The sequence below is a fragment of the Bicyclus anynana genome, chromosome 16 (genome assembly GCF_947172395.1).
Source record: "Bicyclus anynana chromosome 16, ilBicAnyn1.1, whole genome shotgun sequence".
Lineage (NCBI taxonomy): Eukaryota > Metazoa > Arthropoda > Insecta > Lepidoptera > Nymphalidae > Bicyclus > Bicyclus anynana.
In genome coordinates, this window is record NC_069098.1 from 13,094,145 (window position 1) to 13,113,902 (window position 19,758).

The following is a 19,758-nucleotide window of genomic DNA, read 5'->3' on the forward strand; positions in this document are numbered from 1 at the left end:
TACGTGCGCTGTGGTGTGATCGCTAAGACAGCTGCCCGACCACTCGGTCAACCCTGCAGCGCTCACGAAAGGGCGGGCTGCAACGGTACTGTCGCGGACAACTGTGCTTCACGCACATTTACCAAAATTCATCAAAATCGGTAGTTTAGCCGTGACATGCAGACAAATATACTGACTTACCTACTTTCACGTTTTACTATCTCATCATCTTCATATCAGCTGATAGACGTCCACTGCAGGACATAGGCCTTTTCTAGGGACTTCCAAACATCACGATATTGAGCCACCTGCATCCAGCGAATCTCTGCGACTTACTTGATGTCGTCAGTCCACCTGGTGCAGGGTGGCCATTCCAGCACTTTGGGACCCCAACGTCCATCGGCTCTTCGAACTATATATGTGCCCTGAACTATGTGAGGGGCTAATTTTTGGAGTCTCATATATCTTGTAAGTCTGTCTCCTTGTGGCCCGTGTTTTTAATATCTTTTTCTTATTTATTGTAAACGTTTTCATGCTCATTGTACTAGTGTACGTTTCGTAACGCCCACAAACCAGCGGCAAGTAATAGGTAATGGTAGTTCACTTGATTATTCCCTATTATTTATACACTAGCTGTGTCTTGCGGTTTCACCCGACGTAGAACAAGGCAAAAAACTTGAAAACTTACTTAAGGTAAGCTTTTATCTTCGTTTCATCCTTCCTATTCTTATCCTTGTTCTTGAACCACTGTTAGAGCACAGTTTTAAAAATAATGTACCTACCAAGATTAAATGGTCCATAATGGTATCTACATGGAAAGTTATCAAATATGTACTTCTATGCACAAATATGGACTTCCCTTGATTGACCCCTTGAGGAGTAAAGAAAAATGTCGTGTTAGTCTTTCAAAGATATAAAAAAAAAATCTTAAGCTAGTCAAGATTTTTAGATGGGCTTGGCTTAATAACCTTTCATTTGCGTTCACGTAATAATTTTCATGAATATAATTATCATGAAACGAGTAGAGAGAAGCAGTATTTCTTAAATTGCATTAAAGAAGGTTATTATGACAGAAAAAAATGAAAAATTTAAGGGTAGGGGTAGTGAAGAAAGGAGACGAAGTCGCGGGCGTCCGCTAGTACCTCGATAAATGTCTATAACAAAATCTAACCGGTTCTAGTATCTCCGGATATAAGCGTGTACAAACAAACAAATATACATGTTTTTTTTTCCTTTTCTATGGTATAAATATCATTAATTAATGGTACAATTATACTCAGTAAACAGTTTCAATCAAAAGGGTCTATACCCTTTCTAAATTGTTTAAACCTTTTGAAGATATTATTTGATCCACAATTAATTACTTAATCCGTCAGAGAATTAGGCTCGCCGAAATGGTTGGCATGTCACTGAAATGTTTGAGTTTAATGAGGCTTACTCAATGAGACAGTATCTTAAGTTTGCAATCTCTCGTATTTAGGATTTCATTGAATAATGTTGATTTTCTAAACCGCAGACGTAGAAAAGGGTGTTACAACTTTATTGCTATATATCTTTTTACTTCTAGGCTTTATACTGAAGAATTTTGGACGAAAAGATGTCACGGACTTTCGCAAACACTGCCCAACCGTGCCTGAAAACGAAAATCTTCAAACAGTGCCTGTTGCCATGATGACTTACGGATCCGAGACCTGGTCGCAAACTGTGGTCCTCATAAAAAAGGCTCGAAGTCACTCAACGAGCGACGGAGCGAGCTGTGCTTGAAATATGTCTGCGTGATCGAATCAGAAATGACGAGATCCGCAGAAAAACCGTTGAAGTTGAAAAATATATTGGGGTGCCAAGGTGCTGGAATGGCGACCCCGCACCGGAAAGCGCAGTGTTGGTCGACCCCGTACCGATGAGCCTTCTAGCTTGATGATGAAATAACCAGAAACTTGAAGTTACAATAATATCTCACCATATTCATACTTCGAGCTCTATATTTATGTTTATATAGCGAAATTTTTTCAGACGATATTTCAGGAAAGCTGATTTCAATTACAGAAGCTTCCTAGTTGGTTTATTGGTTGACTTATGTGGCGCCGGCTAGACTCTTATGGATTATAAGACACTAAAGTACGCCTAGCGTTTGGGCAGGTCTTTTTTCTTTTCTGATTGTGTAAGTGCCGTAGTCTCCCTAATGGGACCTCAGGTGTCACCGGGGGGAAAATTGGGCATTGGGATTGGGCAGCTCGCAATGGGACAGCGTGATGTGTCTAAGCTTCATATTCCTTCTCCTACACAGAATAAAGATGATCCAGAATGACTATTTACAAGCTGCGTGGTGAAGCCAGTGAAACCCATAAAAACAAACGTCACGCGTCTCTTTGACATCCGCATATACAAACATTTTTCATAATTTAACACTAACAAAAATTAAGTAAACTAATATAATAAATCAATAATTACCAATAAAAATTACTCTCATCTTATTTCCTTGGTTTTTGTGGACAGTTTTCATAAATATTTAAAATCCTATGACGCCATTTTTCTTGAATAAAAATTACTGATGCGACGCTTCGTGTCGACTCGAGAATGTATTCGTTTTTGAATTTTGTATTTGGTGCGGCGCAGTGGTAAGCGCAGTGGATTTACAATACGGAGGTCCTGGGTTCGATCCCCGGCTGGATTGAGGTTTTCTTAATTGGTCCAGGTCTGGCTGGTGGGAGGCTTCGGCCGTGGCTAGTTACCACCTTACCGACAAAGACGTACCGCCAAGCGATTTAGCGTTCCGGTACGATGTCGTGTAGAAACCGAAAGGGGTGTGGATTGTCATCCTCCTCTTAACAAGTTATCCCACTTCCATCTTAGATTGCATGGTCACTTACTATCAGGTGAGATTGCAGTCAAGGGCTAACTTGTAAAGAATAAAAAATAAAAAAAAAGTGTTCCGTGCGCTCTATCTGCCTGTTATTCTTTAATCTGTGTTCTTTGCTTAAAATTGCTAATGACATGATGATAACGAATGATGACAGAAAACGACAGGATTGTCCCTTTACAATAAATTAGCTTCAATCTCTTGGACTACAACAAATAATGTATTCCAAACAATGTGTGTGTCCTCCACAAAGGATTCAAAGTATGATTCTTTTATTAGTCCAGCAGTACGGGGCGGTGTCGTGAATATTTTATGCGGATTGTTTTCCAATAGCGTTTTTAAAGTCTTTCCACTTGACAGCGAACAAAAGACGCCTACTTGGCCTTGTTTATAAACAACTTTGAATTGTTTGTTACAGAAACATGTAATTTTGAAAAAACATTTTTTTTTATTATAGGATTCCCACCTATTCTCCTTGGATGGATGACAACAGCTGACAGCTGCAGTCTGAAGGATTGCAGTTTATTCGTGAAAATGGCTTTATTTTCTTTTCGTCACAAATTAGCTCTTGACATCATTCTCACATGATGGTAAGTGATGATGCAATCCAAGCTGGAAGTGGGCTAACTTGTTAGGAGGAGGATGAAAATCCTTCCCTTTCGGTTTCTATATGACATCATACCGGAACGCTTAATCCGATAACAAAAAGAAATTTTCCATTTTGTACATGCAGTGCATACTTTAAGAGCAACCTAGTTAAAAGCCTTGTCCACGCCACTACCTTCGACTTGCCCTTGCACCAACCGCTCAATTAAAAGACGTAGGTCCTGGGTTCGATCCCCGGCTGACTCGATTGAAGTTTTTAATTGGACCATGTCTGGCTGGTGGGAGGCTTCGGCCGTGGCAAGTTCCCACCCTACCGACAAAGACGTACAGCCAAGCGATTTAGCGTTCCGGTACGATGTCGTGTAGAAACCGAAGAGGGGTGTGGATTTTCATCCTCCTAACAAGTTAGCCCACTTCCATTTTAGATTGCAGTCAAGGGCTAGGGTTAATAAAGACTAAAAAAAAATTGAATCCTGATTTCTAGAGATGTGGCCAAAGAACTTAAAAATATATCGTCTAGTCTAAGTATCACTTAAAATATATATTTCACAGTATTTTGAACTTCAAGCGGCACGTGTAAGACTTAAGACTCGTCTCGAAAGGGGAATGGTATAAAAATAAATAAAGCATGTTCAAATAGCTATTTATTTCAATTTGAAGTGCTCCAGTTTGTGTTCGACTGCCAAGAATATGTTCTCCGTTGTGCAAGGAAATCCTGTAACACATACAATTACAAAATTAATAAAAAAAAAATAAGCTCAAAGGTCAAAGGTCACTACAGGGTCAGACTTCCCTCATTGTAGGACAGGGGACATAGTTCCAGCACGCAGCTTGGGTTAGCGGTCATCATCTACATCATCATTATCAACCCCTATTCGGCTCACTGACCTCGAGACCTGAGAGGCCAATAGTCTACCACGCTGGCCCAATGCGGATTGGCAGACTTCACATACGCAGAGAATTATGAATATTCTCTGGTATGCAGGTTCCTCACGATGTTTTTCCTTCACCGTTTTGAGACACGTGATATTTCTTAAAATGCACACAACTGAAAAAGTTGGAGGTGCATGCCCCCGACCGGATTCGAACCCACGCCCTCCGGAATCGGAGGCAGAGGTCATATCCACTGGGCTATCAAAGCTCTGTGGTTAGAGGTCATGTGGTGATAAATTTTGATTTTTTAACCATCAATAGATATCAATAGAGATCATAGTGATAATTACCACGACCGACAGCTCTACACGCTCTTCGAGTCTGTAATGTCACCGACTGTTTGTGACTGGTGGGAGGCTTCGGCCGTGGCTAGTTACCACCCTACCGGCAAAGACGTACCGCCAAGCGATTTAGCGTTCCGGTACGATGCCGTGTAGAATCCGAAAGGGGTGTGGATTTTCATCCTCCTCCTAACAAGTTAGCCAGCTTCCATCTTAGACTGCATCATCACTTACCATCAAGTGAGATTGTAGTCAAGGGCTAACTTGTAAAGAATAAAAAAAAAAGACTTCCCAAAGCCGAGAATATTTTTTACTTGGAATATAAAACCAAGGACTTCGATATCGAGCGAGCGAGCTATGCTTAGAGTTTCTCTGCGTGATCGAATCAGGAATGAGGAGATCCGCAGACGAACCAAAGTCACTGACATAGCTCAGCGAGTCGCGGAGCTGAAGTGGCAATGGGTAGGCCACATAGTTCGAAGAGCCGATGGACGTTGGGGTCTCAAGGTGCTGGAATGGCGACCCCGCATTAGAAAGCGCAATATTGGTAGACTCCCCACACGGTGGACCGAAGACATCAATCGGGTTGATGTGTATAAAGCGGGTCATCATCATCATCTCGGAATTGGCTGGGGACGCTCTTGGGTAGGTTGGTTCCTTTTTATAAGCCTTAGGGTGGCCGCTCACTGTCAATTTTTAGTTGGCCGATAGTTGGACGACTTTTTAATTGTGCGTGTTATAGATGGACAGATGTGCGGACTGCCATACAACGCTATACCTGTTCTATACTCGGCCGTTTAGTCGGCCAACTAAAAGTTGTAAGTGTGCGGGGGCCCTTACCGATTTCTATCCATGTGTCGTCACAGCCAGCGTCCAGTCGCGCCGCGCGCACCGCCTCACGCAACGCGTGTGTAATTACCGCTGCGAGGCAGAAGGCAGGTTCGCCCGACGCTGTGACAAAGAACAACATTGTTGTTAGTAACAGCATTTTATTGTTGTTGTAACATTGTTGTTAGTAACATTGTTGTTGTTGCAAGAAAGATATTTTAAAGGATTTTATCGACTATCTAACTTATTACTCTACACAGCTGGTAAATATTCTAGATTTAAAACATCTAGCATCAGGTTAGCAATGGCGTTCAGGTGGATCATCATTAACAACCCATATTCAGCTCACTGTTGAGCACGAGTCTTCTCTCAGGATGAGAGGGGTTAGGCGTTAGTCCACCACGCTGGCCCAATGCAGATTGGCAGACGTCACACACCTAGAGAATTAAGGAAATTCTCAGTTATGCAGGTTTTCTTACGAAGGTTTTCCAAGAATTATCCATGTTTATGTGATTTTAAGAAATGATTTATCACGTGTCTCAAACGGCGAAGGAAAAACATCGTGAGGAAACCTGCATACCTGAGAACTTTCTCGATTCTCTGCGTGTGTGAAGTCTACCAATCTGCATTGACCAGCGAGGAGGACTATTTGTCCCAACATTGTGACAGGAGACTCGAGCTCAGCAGTGAGCCGAATATGGGTTGATAATAATGATGACGATATAAAAATGCCTATTACTTTTAAAGGACAAAAAATATTGTAATGTAAAGTAGGTAGGTATATTATTTATTTCAAGAACTTGACAATATTCAATGTCAAACTTTTGCAGAGTTAAACGTGCGTAGAGAATATCAGTCAACCCAAAGTCAAATATCGGCTTTTCGTTCCCGCACGTAGCTCCGTAGTCAGGCTTTCCCGGAAAATAAAATGAATTTTCAATCACACATCACAAACTTTCAAAACGTGATGTGTATGCCTATCCAGTTATTTCGTGTCATATTAAGATAGGTATCCACATATACGCATGAAACGTAATGGACGCATCGCATTAAGCGGATTTTTTAATTTTACGGTAGATTCGTGCGATCCGTACGATCATCGATCGTAGATCGTTAGATGGGCCTCAAAGCGTCGCGGAATTTTCATTGGTTTCGCACATTGAGTACGTCATCACTCCTAACACATTTCTCTTTAATCATGTTGTGGCTTGTGTTTTTACACTTATAATATAAACACGAAGGCATAATTAAGGGATTCAAATAAAAAAAAAATATATTTTTTCAAGTCTACGTTCACTCACAGCATGCGCTTGATAAGTACTAAGATGTGCGTGCACGTCTTTAGGTAATGACATAAAATTGTGCGTTCTCTAATACGGAGGGGCCCATCTAACGATTTATATCGATGCGTACGATGCTATGCGTCCGATGCGATGCGTCCGATACGTACTATGAGGATCTGTGAACGATTACTATTAACCGAATGAAGGATTTCGTATTTAGAATGAAAATGAAAATCAGTTTCAGGAGTCAGTGCCCTGTGAGTTTTAAAGTAAACATACATCACGTGTTATTGTAGACTTGTTATAGACGTCTTCGGATCTATCTTGGGATTTGATAACTTCACATTTTGTGGCTTTACCATTTGTTAGGTTGTATAACTTTGCGTAATCTATACTAATATTACAAAGAGGTAAAGTTGTAGGGGGTAATCTCTGGATCTACTGAACCGATTTCGAATTTTTTTTACCACTAAAACGCTACGTTTTTTGTGAGTGTTGTAGGCTATTTATTTTATCCCCGTATTCCTACGGGAACGGGAACTACGCGGTGAAACCGCGGGTGTAGGCTAGTCTTCTATATTTAATCGTGAGGAAACCTGCATACCAGAGAATTTTCTAGTCTCTATTCGTGTGTGAAATCTGCCAATCCGCATTGGGCCAGCGTGGTAGACTATAGCAATAACCCCTCTCATTCTGAGAGGAGATTCATCTCAGCCTTGCGTCGAATATGGGTTGATAATGATGATAATGATGATCTCGGTAAAAAGACAATGGTTTTCTACTTACTCGTATCATCAGTTGGACCATCATCCTTTATTAATGGATCTACTGGCTGTTCCAGACCTCCCTCCAATTAGAAGGGATAAAATATCGAAAACTATATAATCATCCAGAAAATTAAAGGTTTAGTGGATGAATTTCTTACCTTTCGATTGTAAAACTCCATGTATGTTGGTGGAATTTCTGCGGAAATATATTCTGAAATCCGCAGGTATGTCTTTTATCCCGGGAGGTTTGTAAGTCCACGTGCGGTCAGTGAGCAATTTTCCCGTTTTATCATCGTAAACAGTTTTCTCTGACGTCCAGTATCCTAAGCCCATTATGAACGCTCCCTCGATCTGAAAGCGTATTATAGATGTGTTTGTTATTTGGTGTTAACATACTTGTAAATAAGTGTTTGACTGTTATCACGATTCTATACTTAATACCTAAATTAAAAGCGAAAATGAATTTCTTTGCTTGTTGCTTTCACGCCTATATCACTGAATTAATTTTAACAATTCTTACACAAATGGAAAGCTAAATTATGAACGAATAACATTTCTAATGAATGAATACAAGAACAAAAGCATTGGTAAGGTAAAAAAGGTATGGATGGTCCTTTAAAATATCTTGACGACGATAAAGTAAAGTTGGTATTTTATACCTCAAAAATAAATATATAATAATTCCTGCATTCCAGTTATCTGTTACTCGTGTTTATAGACCGTGTATATATCTAATCTATTATCTAATGGAAATTTAAATCTAAATCATTAGAAATGCCTACAACGTACGTTTGGAACCCTAAAAACTGTTCAGTTAAAATTGACGGACACTACACACGGACGATGTAACCGTAGCATTATGAATATCAAAATTAAACCACATATGAGTCGTGGCTTAACTGGTACAATTATTGTGTGGAGTTAGAATACCGTATGTTGTGGAACATCAATAAATTAAAAAATAATCACCTGTCCAACATCGATCTCAGGATTTAAACTTCTTCCAGTATCTTCAAGAAGATCAACTCGCAATACATCATGGTTCCCAGTCAGAATATCGACTTCAACCTCCAATGCTATAACACCATATATGTCGTAATTCTGCACAGGCGCATCCTTAGTGAACATGTAAGATGCGTGTAGATACACTTGACGTTTATATGCTTCTTGCACTAAATCTTCCCACGAAGGATTCCCAAGTTCCTCCCGTATAGGCTTCAATCTATCCATCAATATTTCACACGCTTTCAAACAAGCATATGCAATGCATTCGCTGCCAATGCTACCGCCAGTTGGCATGCAATTTGGGGATGTGAAACTTGAGCTCGGCATAATTGAAACCTTTTCTAAAGGAATACCTAGAGCATATGCGCAGACTTGAGCTGTTTTTGTATTGATGCCTTGTCCCATCTCAGTGCAACCATGAGTGATGGCAACAGTACCGTCGCCATGGTAAATCGTGATCAAACAATTAAAAGGTCCAAAGTAAAACAGATCATAAGTCATCGGCATCAATTTAAGGGCTCGTTTTCTCCATCTGTTGTTAGTATTGAATAATTTTACATCTTCCAATCTGGTGTCAAAATCAGAATCTTTTTTTAATTGTTCTATTAGGTCCGGAATTGGGTTATCTTCTTTACTCATGTTAGCCAACCTTACAGCTATCGGGTCTTTGCCTAAAGCGTGCGCTATTCTTTCCATTACATATTCTGTAACTGCAATACCTTCTGTTGAAGCTGTAATAAAAATTAATTTCATAGTTATACATTAAGTTAAAATAATATGTACCTAGGTGGACCGAGGACATCGAACACATAGAGATGCTGATGGATCGAGGCCAAGCTGTTTTTAAAGTTGATCCAAGTATATATCCAGTAGTAGACGTCTATCGGCTGTTAATAGTGATGGTGATGATGATCATGATGACGCAAACCTGGAACTCTGCACCACGTAAAATAAAAACGCATATATTGATACTATACCCCCTATAGCCCCTGCTAGGTACATTGAAGACATCAACCAGATTGCAGGGAGCCGCACTACGTAGTGTTTTTGAAGTCAAGTCTATAACCTGCAGTGGGCGTCTATCGGTGTGTCTAAACCTGGAGCTCTGCACTACGTAAAACAAACGCATATATTGATCGAAACCCTGCTAGGTACACTGAGGACATCAAGCAGATTGCAGGGAGCCGCTGGATGCTTCCGGATCGAGACTGTGGTGTTTTTAAAGTCGATTCAAGCCTATATCAACAGTTTACGTCTGATCATGATGATGATGATGATGATGATGATGATGATGATGATGATGATGATGCAAACCTGGAGCTCTGCACCACGTAGCTGAAGGTGTGTCAGTGATAGCGCTGGACGCCTCGATGCGCCAACGCTTAGAGTTGTAGCAGTTGGGGAAGTGAAGCACCGTCATCGGCGATATGGTCTCGTTGTTTGAGCATCCATTGTCTTGGTAGTATGTGATGTTGAGGTATTGTATTTCTCCATTGTCGTTCACACCTGCCTGAAAATGAGGAGACAGGGGTAAATTGAGCAATCTAAAGCCTCAATAGCTCAACGGTAAGAGCAATTGGAGTCATCACCGAGGAGTGGTAGTTCGATCCCCGCCTAGTTGGTCTATTGTCGTACTCACTCCTAGCACAGTCTTTCCCGACTAGTTGGAGGAGATTGGGAATATTGGTCATATTATAAAAAGATATGGCAAATATTATTTAAAAAAAAAATCTATGCACCTGCCTTGTTGGTCCAAGTTGCCTTGGAAGTCTTGGGTTCTAATCCAGGGTCAGGCTGTATGAGATACTCAGTTTTTTTCTTCTAAGAAATTTTCAGACTGAAATTGGGAAGTTGATGGTGTTATGCTTAGGACGTTAAGCCTTATTATTAACATCTGATAGTCATTTTTTTATTTTTTTCAATACTTTACAAGTTAGCCCTTGACTACAATCTCAAGTGATGATGCAATCTTATGGAAGCGGGCTAGCTTGTTATGAGGAGGATGAAAATCCACTTGTCTTTCGGTTTCTACACGACATCGTACCGGGACGCTAAATCGCTTGGCAGTACGTCTTTGTCAGTAGTGTGGTAACTAGCCACGGCCGAAGCCTCGCACCAGCCAGACCAAGACCAATCAAGAAAAGCTCAACCAGCCCAGCCGGAGATCGAACCCAGGAACTCCGTCTTGTAAATCCACTGCGTGTACCACTGCGACACGGAGGCCATCAAATTTGTCTATAAGTATTTGTATTATAAAGAGGATACATTTAATTGTTTGTTTCTTTGCATTAAATAGGCTCCCGAAACTACTAAACCGAATTTAAAAGTTATTTCATTGTTGGGAAAGTACACCGTGCAATAGGCTGTATTTTATCCTGAGTGCAATAGGCTATATTTAATTTTCGTATTCCTACGGGAACGTGAATTACGCGAAAAACTGCATGATGTCTGCTAGTTTTTCAAAAATTAAATGAATGACAAAATGTATCTCATCTAAAATGTTAAAGTTAGTTTCTAATAACATAGTCTATATAGATCCATAAAAACATTTAAAATGTGCTCTATTTAAATCTTGATTAACTTTTAACGCTTTTACAACATTAAAAGTTAAATCAAGATTGAAGAAACTTTGTTGAACGCAAACTCTAAGTAGTTAATTTCAAGTAATCTAACTTTACAAGCACGTTTAAACAATAATATATTATGAATTAGGAGAACCATTTAATTTACAGAAACAGGCATCGTTTAGGTTATAATTTATCGTTATCAGTATATTATATTTTTGATTAGAGAGATGATATGGAGCTTAGACCCACCATGCAGCCTAACTAGCCCGTCATTCCGCAATGTGGTGGGAATGTGGTATCTCTGTAGTAACCTGGCCCTATAGAGTTTTACATTACACGGAGAGAATTAGAGAATTATATAAATAACATAAAATTGAAAATTTTGAAATACCCCCGAATGTCATGAAATTATTTATTACACTCACGATCAAGTCATCAATATTCTCTTTCAGTGCGCTTTCATTTGAGACCCCACTCGAGTATATTTGCAGACATTCAGTTGTTCCCATTTTCAACCCCCACAACTTTTAAACGGCTCAACCGATTTTCATCAAACATATCTAAGAACACTCGCCCGTAAGTCACCTTTCATACAAAAAAAATTAAATTGAAATCGCTTCAATTCATGGTGCCACAGACAGACATATAGACAGACACCTCAAACTTATAACCTTCTTTTTGCATCGAGGGTTAATAACACAGTTGACAGTAATACGTCTAAAACAATACGTTTTTATCAAAGTATAATATGTTGAGTGTGTATGACAACTTACAGCCGCAAAATAAGTTTATCTTATTTTTGGATTCAACACAATAATATGTTGGGGACATTTCATTAAATAAAAGTGACAGGTGTTTAAGAGAAACGAACTGGATAAAACATAAACAAAGAAAATAAATGTTAACAATGACTATCTACTGACATCCACGTGTGTTACAAATCTATATAAATACTAGCGGACGCCCGCGACTTCGTCCGCGTGAAACTCGATGTAAACTTTCAACTACCCCTATCCTACCCCTGCCCTACCCCTACCGTACCCCTACCCTACCCCTACCCACGGACGATTCGAAAAACAATTAGGGGTATAAAAAATAGATGTTGGCCTATTCTCATAGATACCGGATAAGCACAAAAAATTTCATCAAAATCGGTCAAGCCGTTTCGGAGGAGTATGGCAACGAAAACTGTGACACGAGAATTTTATATATTAGATACATTGATCTGTTATTTATTATTTGTGACATTAAACTCTTTTTCACAAATACCGCAATAACCATGAACTAACCAGCATTCCGAACCGGTGGTAGAATCTTTACAAATAGTCAACTGACATGTCAAAAGTGCTTGTAAACTGAGCCTACTTTTTCAATTGAATTTTGAATTTTTTTTTGCATTTTTAAGCGATTAAAAGTAACCAACATCTAACTCAGTTAAATCAATTCAATAGATTAGCCACAGTAGATATAATAAGGATTAGCCTTAAAAAGATAACACTCAAACAGACTTAACTATTTACATTCTAGCAGATGCCCCGCGGTTTCACCCGCGTCGTTCCTTTCCAGTGGGAATAAGGAGCATAGAACACTCGCAAATAACGTGGCAAAAGAAGAGATTCAGTCTAGAGACAAAAGAAGAGATTCAGTTTTTCACAAATCCCGCGGGAACCAATGATTTTTCCGGGATATAAAGTAGCATATATGTTTCACAATAACCTACTCTATTTGCCCGTGAAAGTCCCACTAAATTTCGTACAGTCTTTCTAAAGATTAGCTCGGACAAACAGACAGATAGTTTTTTTTAAAAAAAGCTTGAATGTGTTTTTTTATCGTGTAAATATAAATAACTATAAGCTCTTGGGAAAATAATTATCTTGAAATCACAGACCGCCTTTTAAATTTTATTGTAATGTATTGATTCTGTATTTTTATACTTACTTCGAATTTGCAATATGTTGAAGCTCTTTTGCCTATTATTCTCATGTTCTCTTCTACGGATAGAATGAATCGGCACGGTTTGCCATGCAGGTGCGAGACCAAGGCCGATGCGCAAGCAATTTGTGCTGACCTGGTTATTTTTCCACCGTACGCACCGCCTACTCTTCTTACTATCACATTTACACTGAAACATATACAATCATAATCATCATCATCATCATCATCATCATCATCATCATCATCATCATCATCATCATAATTCGTTAAATTTTTGACAAATTCAATAAGTACGATGTGACTGTATTTTTGTACATTGTTGAATGATGTTGTTGGTTTGATCTATTAAACTCATTGTCGCTTCGAATTCAACGCTTTTTTACAAACTTATCAACGTCAAATCAAATCAAATCCTTTATTTGCTGATACAGTTTACAAGGTCTTAATAAATAAATATAATCTGTTCTGTATCACGCCCGATTGGCATGCAAAATATTATATTAGTTACATTTAAATCATTCCAGAAATTACTTTTAACACAATATTACGTATCCATGTTTTTCGTCGCTTTTCCAGGAGAAAAACAAATTTTTGTCGTCAGATCCATCACTATGTTTCAAAATAAATCAGAAATTTTTGGCTTCATTATGAATCCTTACTAACTGATAGTTTATATGTAGTTTCATACATTTAAACTAACTATTAGTACATTAGATAACCCAGAAACTTATGTTGTCTTAATTTTTTATATTATAAAAACATTCAATTATAAAATGTATGTAGGTATACATAATATTGCTGAGTCCAAAGTATAAAAACCAATTTGTATTTTCAGTACTTTTTTCATACATATTGAAAAATGCTGTTATTAAAGTTTACCTATTAACGGGAACATTTAGGCACTGTGCCACAGCAACACTTGTTAAATCTAGCCACTGTGTCGACGAGTAAACATCTAATCCATTCTCTGTGGGCACAGTTACACACGTCTGTGGCTCCATGTAATAATGATATTGGGTTCCAAAATCTAGTTCATCACTTATCACTTTCTTAGTATCATGACCAACGTCAGTTGGCTCAACAACTTGATCGTTAGACACTCTGTTACTCTTCTCTGGTGATGATAAAACACTTTTAACTGTTAATAATGGTTTTTTAGACGGCGTTGATTCATATTTCACTTTGACTAACTTAGCGGCACGGTTGGCAATTTTTTCTCTATTGGCCACTATAATTGCAACTGGTTGTCCGTAAAATTTTACTTCATGGTCGCATAAGATTTCTTCTTCTGATCGTACAATGGAAATATTTGTAGGGGTGAAGTTGTTCTTCCCTGGTATATCTTTGGCAGTATAGAATGCTGTGACGCCTGGGATTTTCTGCAAAATGAATCCGAATAAAGTGTTATTGTGATCATCATTATCAACCCATATTCGGCACACTGCTGAGGTCGAGTCTTTTCTCAGAATGAGAGGGGGTAGGCCAGTAGTCAACCACGCAGAGAATTAAGACAATTTTCAGGTGTGCAGGTGTCCTCACGAAATGTTATTTTACTAATTTGGAAAATATACGGGTTTGTCCACAAGAAAGAAGTATTACCTATCTGGGAAGATTATAGACTACTCTGCGAAAATAATTTACGAGTAATATAATGTTTTGTGAATTGACTGTCTCTATGAGAGTCTACACTAAGAAAATAATTAAAGTTGCCTCTCCCTGTCCTGTTTGGTTCTGTTTTGTTCTGTTGTATTCTAATTCATGGTAAAATAATTACACAGAAACACCATTTTGGAACACGGGAGAAAACATAAGTTTCTTTTATTTAAACAAGGATATTTTAAGAACTTGTAAAAAAATTTGAAAGCCTATTGTAAATTCTACTCAGATGCAAGACATGTTACCATGTTGGACCATAGAACTAAACATATGTTTAGTAACAGCGCTAAGCTAACAATATGTAGACTTACCAAAGCTTCAGTACAATCAAAACCGGCCAATACACTACCGGGTATGACGTCCGCAGTAACGAACGCTCCATACACTTCGTTTGTTTGACTTGACAGATCATTTGCGAAGGTCGCCTCTCCGCTACATTGGACCAATGCTTCTAACTTCGGCACTGGTTTGTTCAGTGGCCATATGGCCTCATCTGTGTCATATGTTTGCGTCCCTTTTGAAGTGTGTCGTTTGATTGCCGACCCGCCAGAACGGTAATTCGCGTTAATGTTTCCTTCAGGGCACAGACTTAAAACTGCCTGAAATTATTTTAGAATTTAAACTATCGTGAAAGTTATTCATATTAATTGATTATGAAACAACGGCTAAAACTCACGTGATATTACGTCGGAGTATGCCCACTCAACCCCTCTCCCAGCGCGCAAAGCGAGCAGCAGCGCGTCGCGCAGCCGCTTCGCAGTTTGGATCGTGCCGCGATGCAAGAACCATGACTAAGGGCCCCGTATGGATTCGAAACGAGTCTGGCATACTCCGACCTTATATCACGTGAGTTTTAGCCGTTGTTTCATAATCAATTAATATGCTTGAAATTAATTAGAGTTATAAATGCAACATTTACTTTAAAGAGTAAATGTATTTAATTATAAATGATTCATTCAGTTATTTTTTTAATTCACACAAGTATAGAATAAAGGGAGGGATTTTAAAGTTTCATACGCAAAGTATTATTAGTATTATATTATAAAATATATCAAAATCTAAATAATTTAAAGAAAATCGTTTATTTCTGAATGCTTCTATAAAATATTCTTAAACAGTAACATCTGGGTCTTACGGATAGTATTCTTCGTATTCCAAACCAAATATCATGATTACATGAATAATGTATTTATTTGCCGCATCTTATAAACTATTGATTCAGTTATTTTTGTAATTCACACAAGAATAGAAAAAAACGATGGATTTTAAAGTTTATACACTAAGTATTACAACGATAATCCTGGGTAAGTTAAAAAAGGCAAAAGGAGAAAATACATTTGGTAATATCGGAGTCGCTATTCTCAAATTCAGATTCCCAGAATAAACGTCCATAGACAAAATATGCAAACCAATAGGCTAATAATATATTGCACCTTCCCGCTCTTTCTTCAGTCCTTTCGTCAGGGGTTCCCTGGTAGAGATTGCTTATAGCAATAAGGCCACCTTTCCATGCTTCATCATTATCAACCCATATTCGGCTCACTGCTAAGCTCGAGTCTCCTCTCAGAATGAGAGGGGTTAGGCCAATAGTTCACCACGCTGACCCAATGCGGATTGGCAGACTTCACACACTCAGAGAATTAAGAAAATTATCTTATGTGCAGGTTTCCTCACAATGTTTTCCTTCACCGTTTGAGAAACGTGATATTTAATTTCTTAAAATGCACACAACTGAAAAGTTGGAGGTGCATGCCCCGGGCCGGATTCGAACCTCCGACTCCGGAGGCAGAGGTCATATCCACTGGGCTATCACGTCTCTCAATGCATTTACATGCTTTTTCTTTTGTAATTTTGGGTGCAATAAAGTATCTACTTCTTACTTTCTTAATCATGTTGTAACCCTACTAACCTTATAAAACAGAGCTAAAGCAAGTAATTTTCTATATTTTGTGGACGGTTCTGGAGGCGCTTCCACGGGATCAATTTCTTCTTGTAAACTTTTCAAAGCTATTTGTAACGTTTCGTCAGTAAAAGGATCTTGGTTGACTAAAACTTCTTCTGTTTTATTGGCATGAACAAAGTCAGGTGACACACCACCGTAAACAATTGTAGCTTTTTCAATTACGTTTAGATTTTGTTTAAATTTAAACAAAACACCGGCGTTGAGAATCGCATGAGCGTTTTGAGATCGAGGCATAATCTGTAAAAGTAATATCATTATTAGTTAAGTATTCTACATGCCTTTTATATGAGACACATAAAATTAATAGCTGACAACACTGCGATATTACTTGGCTAGCTTATAGTACAAGATCCGGCATTAGCAATAAATATCCTCATCTGTTATTCATTTAGGACAAGAAATAAATGATAGATAATATTTATATTGACATATTGCACATAGGTTGCCGAGTAAAATTTCACCCGGTGAGTATTAAGTGATTTTTTTTTAAATTTATTTAATCTATTTCACTCTTTGCTTAATTAATAAAAACCGTACACTAGTTAAAAGAATATACCCTACATAATTGAAAATGTAAAGATTGCCTGCTTCCACGCTGCAATTGTGGGGTTGCCAATATTAACATTTAAATATTGTTATACAAATGCCCTCATCAGTTATTAATAGTCATCTAATATGTCAAATGAAAGCTTATTTTATTCTTATTAACTGTATTAAGTTGGCTTTGATCTAGTTCATGGTTTCCTAGATTTTGTATAAAAATGTGCAATCCGCAATTTAACTAGGCAACCTACTTGCAATGTGTCCCTGTGAATATTGTTTATCATTTATTTCTTATCACTTATAATAACAGATGAGGGTATATGTAACTAATGTCGGATCTTAGACCATTAGGTAATGAGACTTATAATTTTATTATTATTGTTATTTCATTTTTGTTCTCTAAAAAAGGTTCATCGATTAATATTAAAATATCGTATTACCTTGTAAGTTTTGATTTTACTTGTACTTGATAATGGTGGTAGCATTACGTTTAGGATCACTTTTCTTTTCATATCGTATTTTAAAAATTCCGATAAAGTTATTTTGCAAAATTTGTTAGATTCTTCAGCTAAAAATAAATGAAGTAAAGAATGTTAATTTAATTATTTATTTGTTGAGATTTCGTTTGTAAGCTTTTGTTAATCTTACCTATTGTTATCATTCCTCCAACCGTTTCAAAAAGCAAAAAGAGATCGGAAGGAAATTCATTATTTAGGTGCTTTAGGTATAGATTTCCTCCGATTGTGCCAATCTGAAATGAATGATCATATTAATTGAAATCAATTGAAATATAAAATTTTTATTTTGAATAATAAAACCCATGTAAAATACCTTGCATGACTAGAATCAATCATTTTAAGTAATTTATATTATAAATCAAGTTAAGCTTTTCTGATACATTTTAAACAAAATTTTCATCTTGTTTTGCGTTTGTAAATAAATCTGTGTTTATTTAAATTTTAATATTTGTACTTACGTTCCGTACTGGAATATGGGCCACTAAATCCAAATGATCATACAATTCTTTCAAATAAGCGAAATTTTCGTTTTCTGTGGACAGTTTTTGAAAAACCTCCATCATTTCCGTCAACGGCATACCAGCTCCCAATATTAGATTTACGTCCAAAATATGTCCTTTCAGTTCTGATACACTGAATATATCTATTACGTATTTCGGATATTCAGTTATGTGATACACTCCTAAAATTAATTCAGCCATCAAGAACAATGAACATTTTAATATAATAGGAATTTTAGGAAGCCTGGAATTTCGTTAGCCTTTGCTCCTACCATAGATAAGTAGCGGTAGCCAATTATGGAGTTTGAACCATGATGACTTTGATATTTTCTATTTAAAGAAATTATTCATTTTAAAATAAAGCAGAAAAATATACATTCAAAAAAATACGTTTTATGTCTTTATATCATGAGAAATCATGTCTCCATTCGCCATTCTGTTAGCTTTAAGACAACGCTTCACTAGAGATATTTAAATATCTATTTAATCTTTAACAGTGTTTTTCGAAGGGTTGTCGCGAAGGAAAGTGATTGGCGTTTTGGGACAGTATTTCTCATGTTATTGAGGGTCAGGACACTTAATACCTGCTATCTTAAATAAAGCGTATTGTTTACTTTTACTGTGAATAATTCGACATAATATAAGAAATCATATTCCCTATCACCAGTTACATAACTTTGCAGCAACTCTTTGGAAAACACTGTTAAAAGTTAAACTTCAAGGGTTTCTAGCAAAGAGTTAGCACACAGCTTAGTGTCTAGTAAATATAGTAGTCATTTGGACGATTGAGGATTTGAGACCTGGTTCCTTAGCCACCACAGTTCAAACTCCATAATTGGCTACCGTACGGACATAGGAGAATAGGCTGACGAATTTTCAGCCTACATTAAATAAAGTATGTCTAGACACCGCAGGCTCTCGGTCCAAAAAGTTACGTATAATAATATACCTTGTCCTGTATTTCCAGCTATTAATTTGTAATCATCACATTGGGCTATTGTTTTGAAAACATCACACAATTTGAACAATTTAAACCAGTTATAATTTGCACCTTTTAATATAAGAATATCATTTTTACTATTTTCAATAACACACCAATCTTCCTTGTGATATTTTCCGTTTACTTTTTGTGTTAATTTTTTATTATGTTTACAATTTTCTTTACATTTAACTCCGCAGCATTTAAAAACAGCCATGTCTTCTAAATCAATTAGCTTGTTTTTGAGATAATCATCAGCGTCACTTGCAAAGCTTTTGAAGGCATCCGCTATTGGTCGGTAACCAGTGCATCTGCACATGTTGCTTGCGAATGAGTTTTCTACTTCCTCTGCAGTTAAATTTTTATTTTTTGCTGTGTACAAGCTGAAAATAAAATGTCCATTGTAAAACGAAGGATATCTTACCATGACACTAGCAGAGCCCCCGCAGTTTCACCCGTGTAGCTCCCATTAATTCCCATTCATTAGGATTAATACCTTGTCTATGTTATATAACCGATAAATATAGGGGTGTGCACAGGGTCTTTAACTAGGGT

The 19,758-nt window shown here is 37.6% G+C and overlaps 1 protein-coding gene across 1 annotated transcript in view; it reads right to left on the bottom strand.

The window, feature by feature from the left end:
• The window catches only part of LOC112057810 (uncharacterized), a 44,385-nt gene that overhangs the window by 17,384 nt on the left and 7,243 nt on the right, over window positions 1–19,758 (bottom strand). Inside the window, exons 4-16 of the mRNA XM_052886335.1 lie at window positions 19,174–19,586; window positions 18,183–18,406; window positions 17,855–17,957; window positions 17,647–17,774; window positions 16,610–16,900; window positions 15,012–15,299; window positions 13,924–14,423; window positions 13,048–13,231; window positions 9,857–10,052; window positions 8,507–9,273; window positions 7,696–7,888; window positions 5,500–5,610; window positions 4,098–4,160 (exon numbers count right to left, since the gene is read on the bottom strand). Coding sequence (XP_052742295.1) covers window positions 4,098–4,160; window positions 5,500–5,610; window positions 7,696–7,888; window positions 8,507–9,273; window positions 9,857–10,052; window positions 13,048–13,231; window positions 13,924–14,423; window positions 15,012–15,299; window positions 16,610–16,900; window positions 17,647–17,774; window positions 17,855–17,957; window positions 18,183–18,406; window positions 19,174–19,586 — 3,461 coding nt within the window. The remainder of the gene's footprint in view (window positions 1–4,097; window positions 4,161–5,499; window positions 5,611–7,695; window positions 7,889–8,506; window positions 9,274–9,856; window positions 10,053–13,047; window positions 13,232–13,923; window positions 14,424–15,011; window positions 15,300–16,609; window positions 16,901–17,646; window positions 17,775–17,854; window positions 17,958–18,182; window positions 18,407–19,173; window positions 19,587–19,758) is intronic.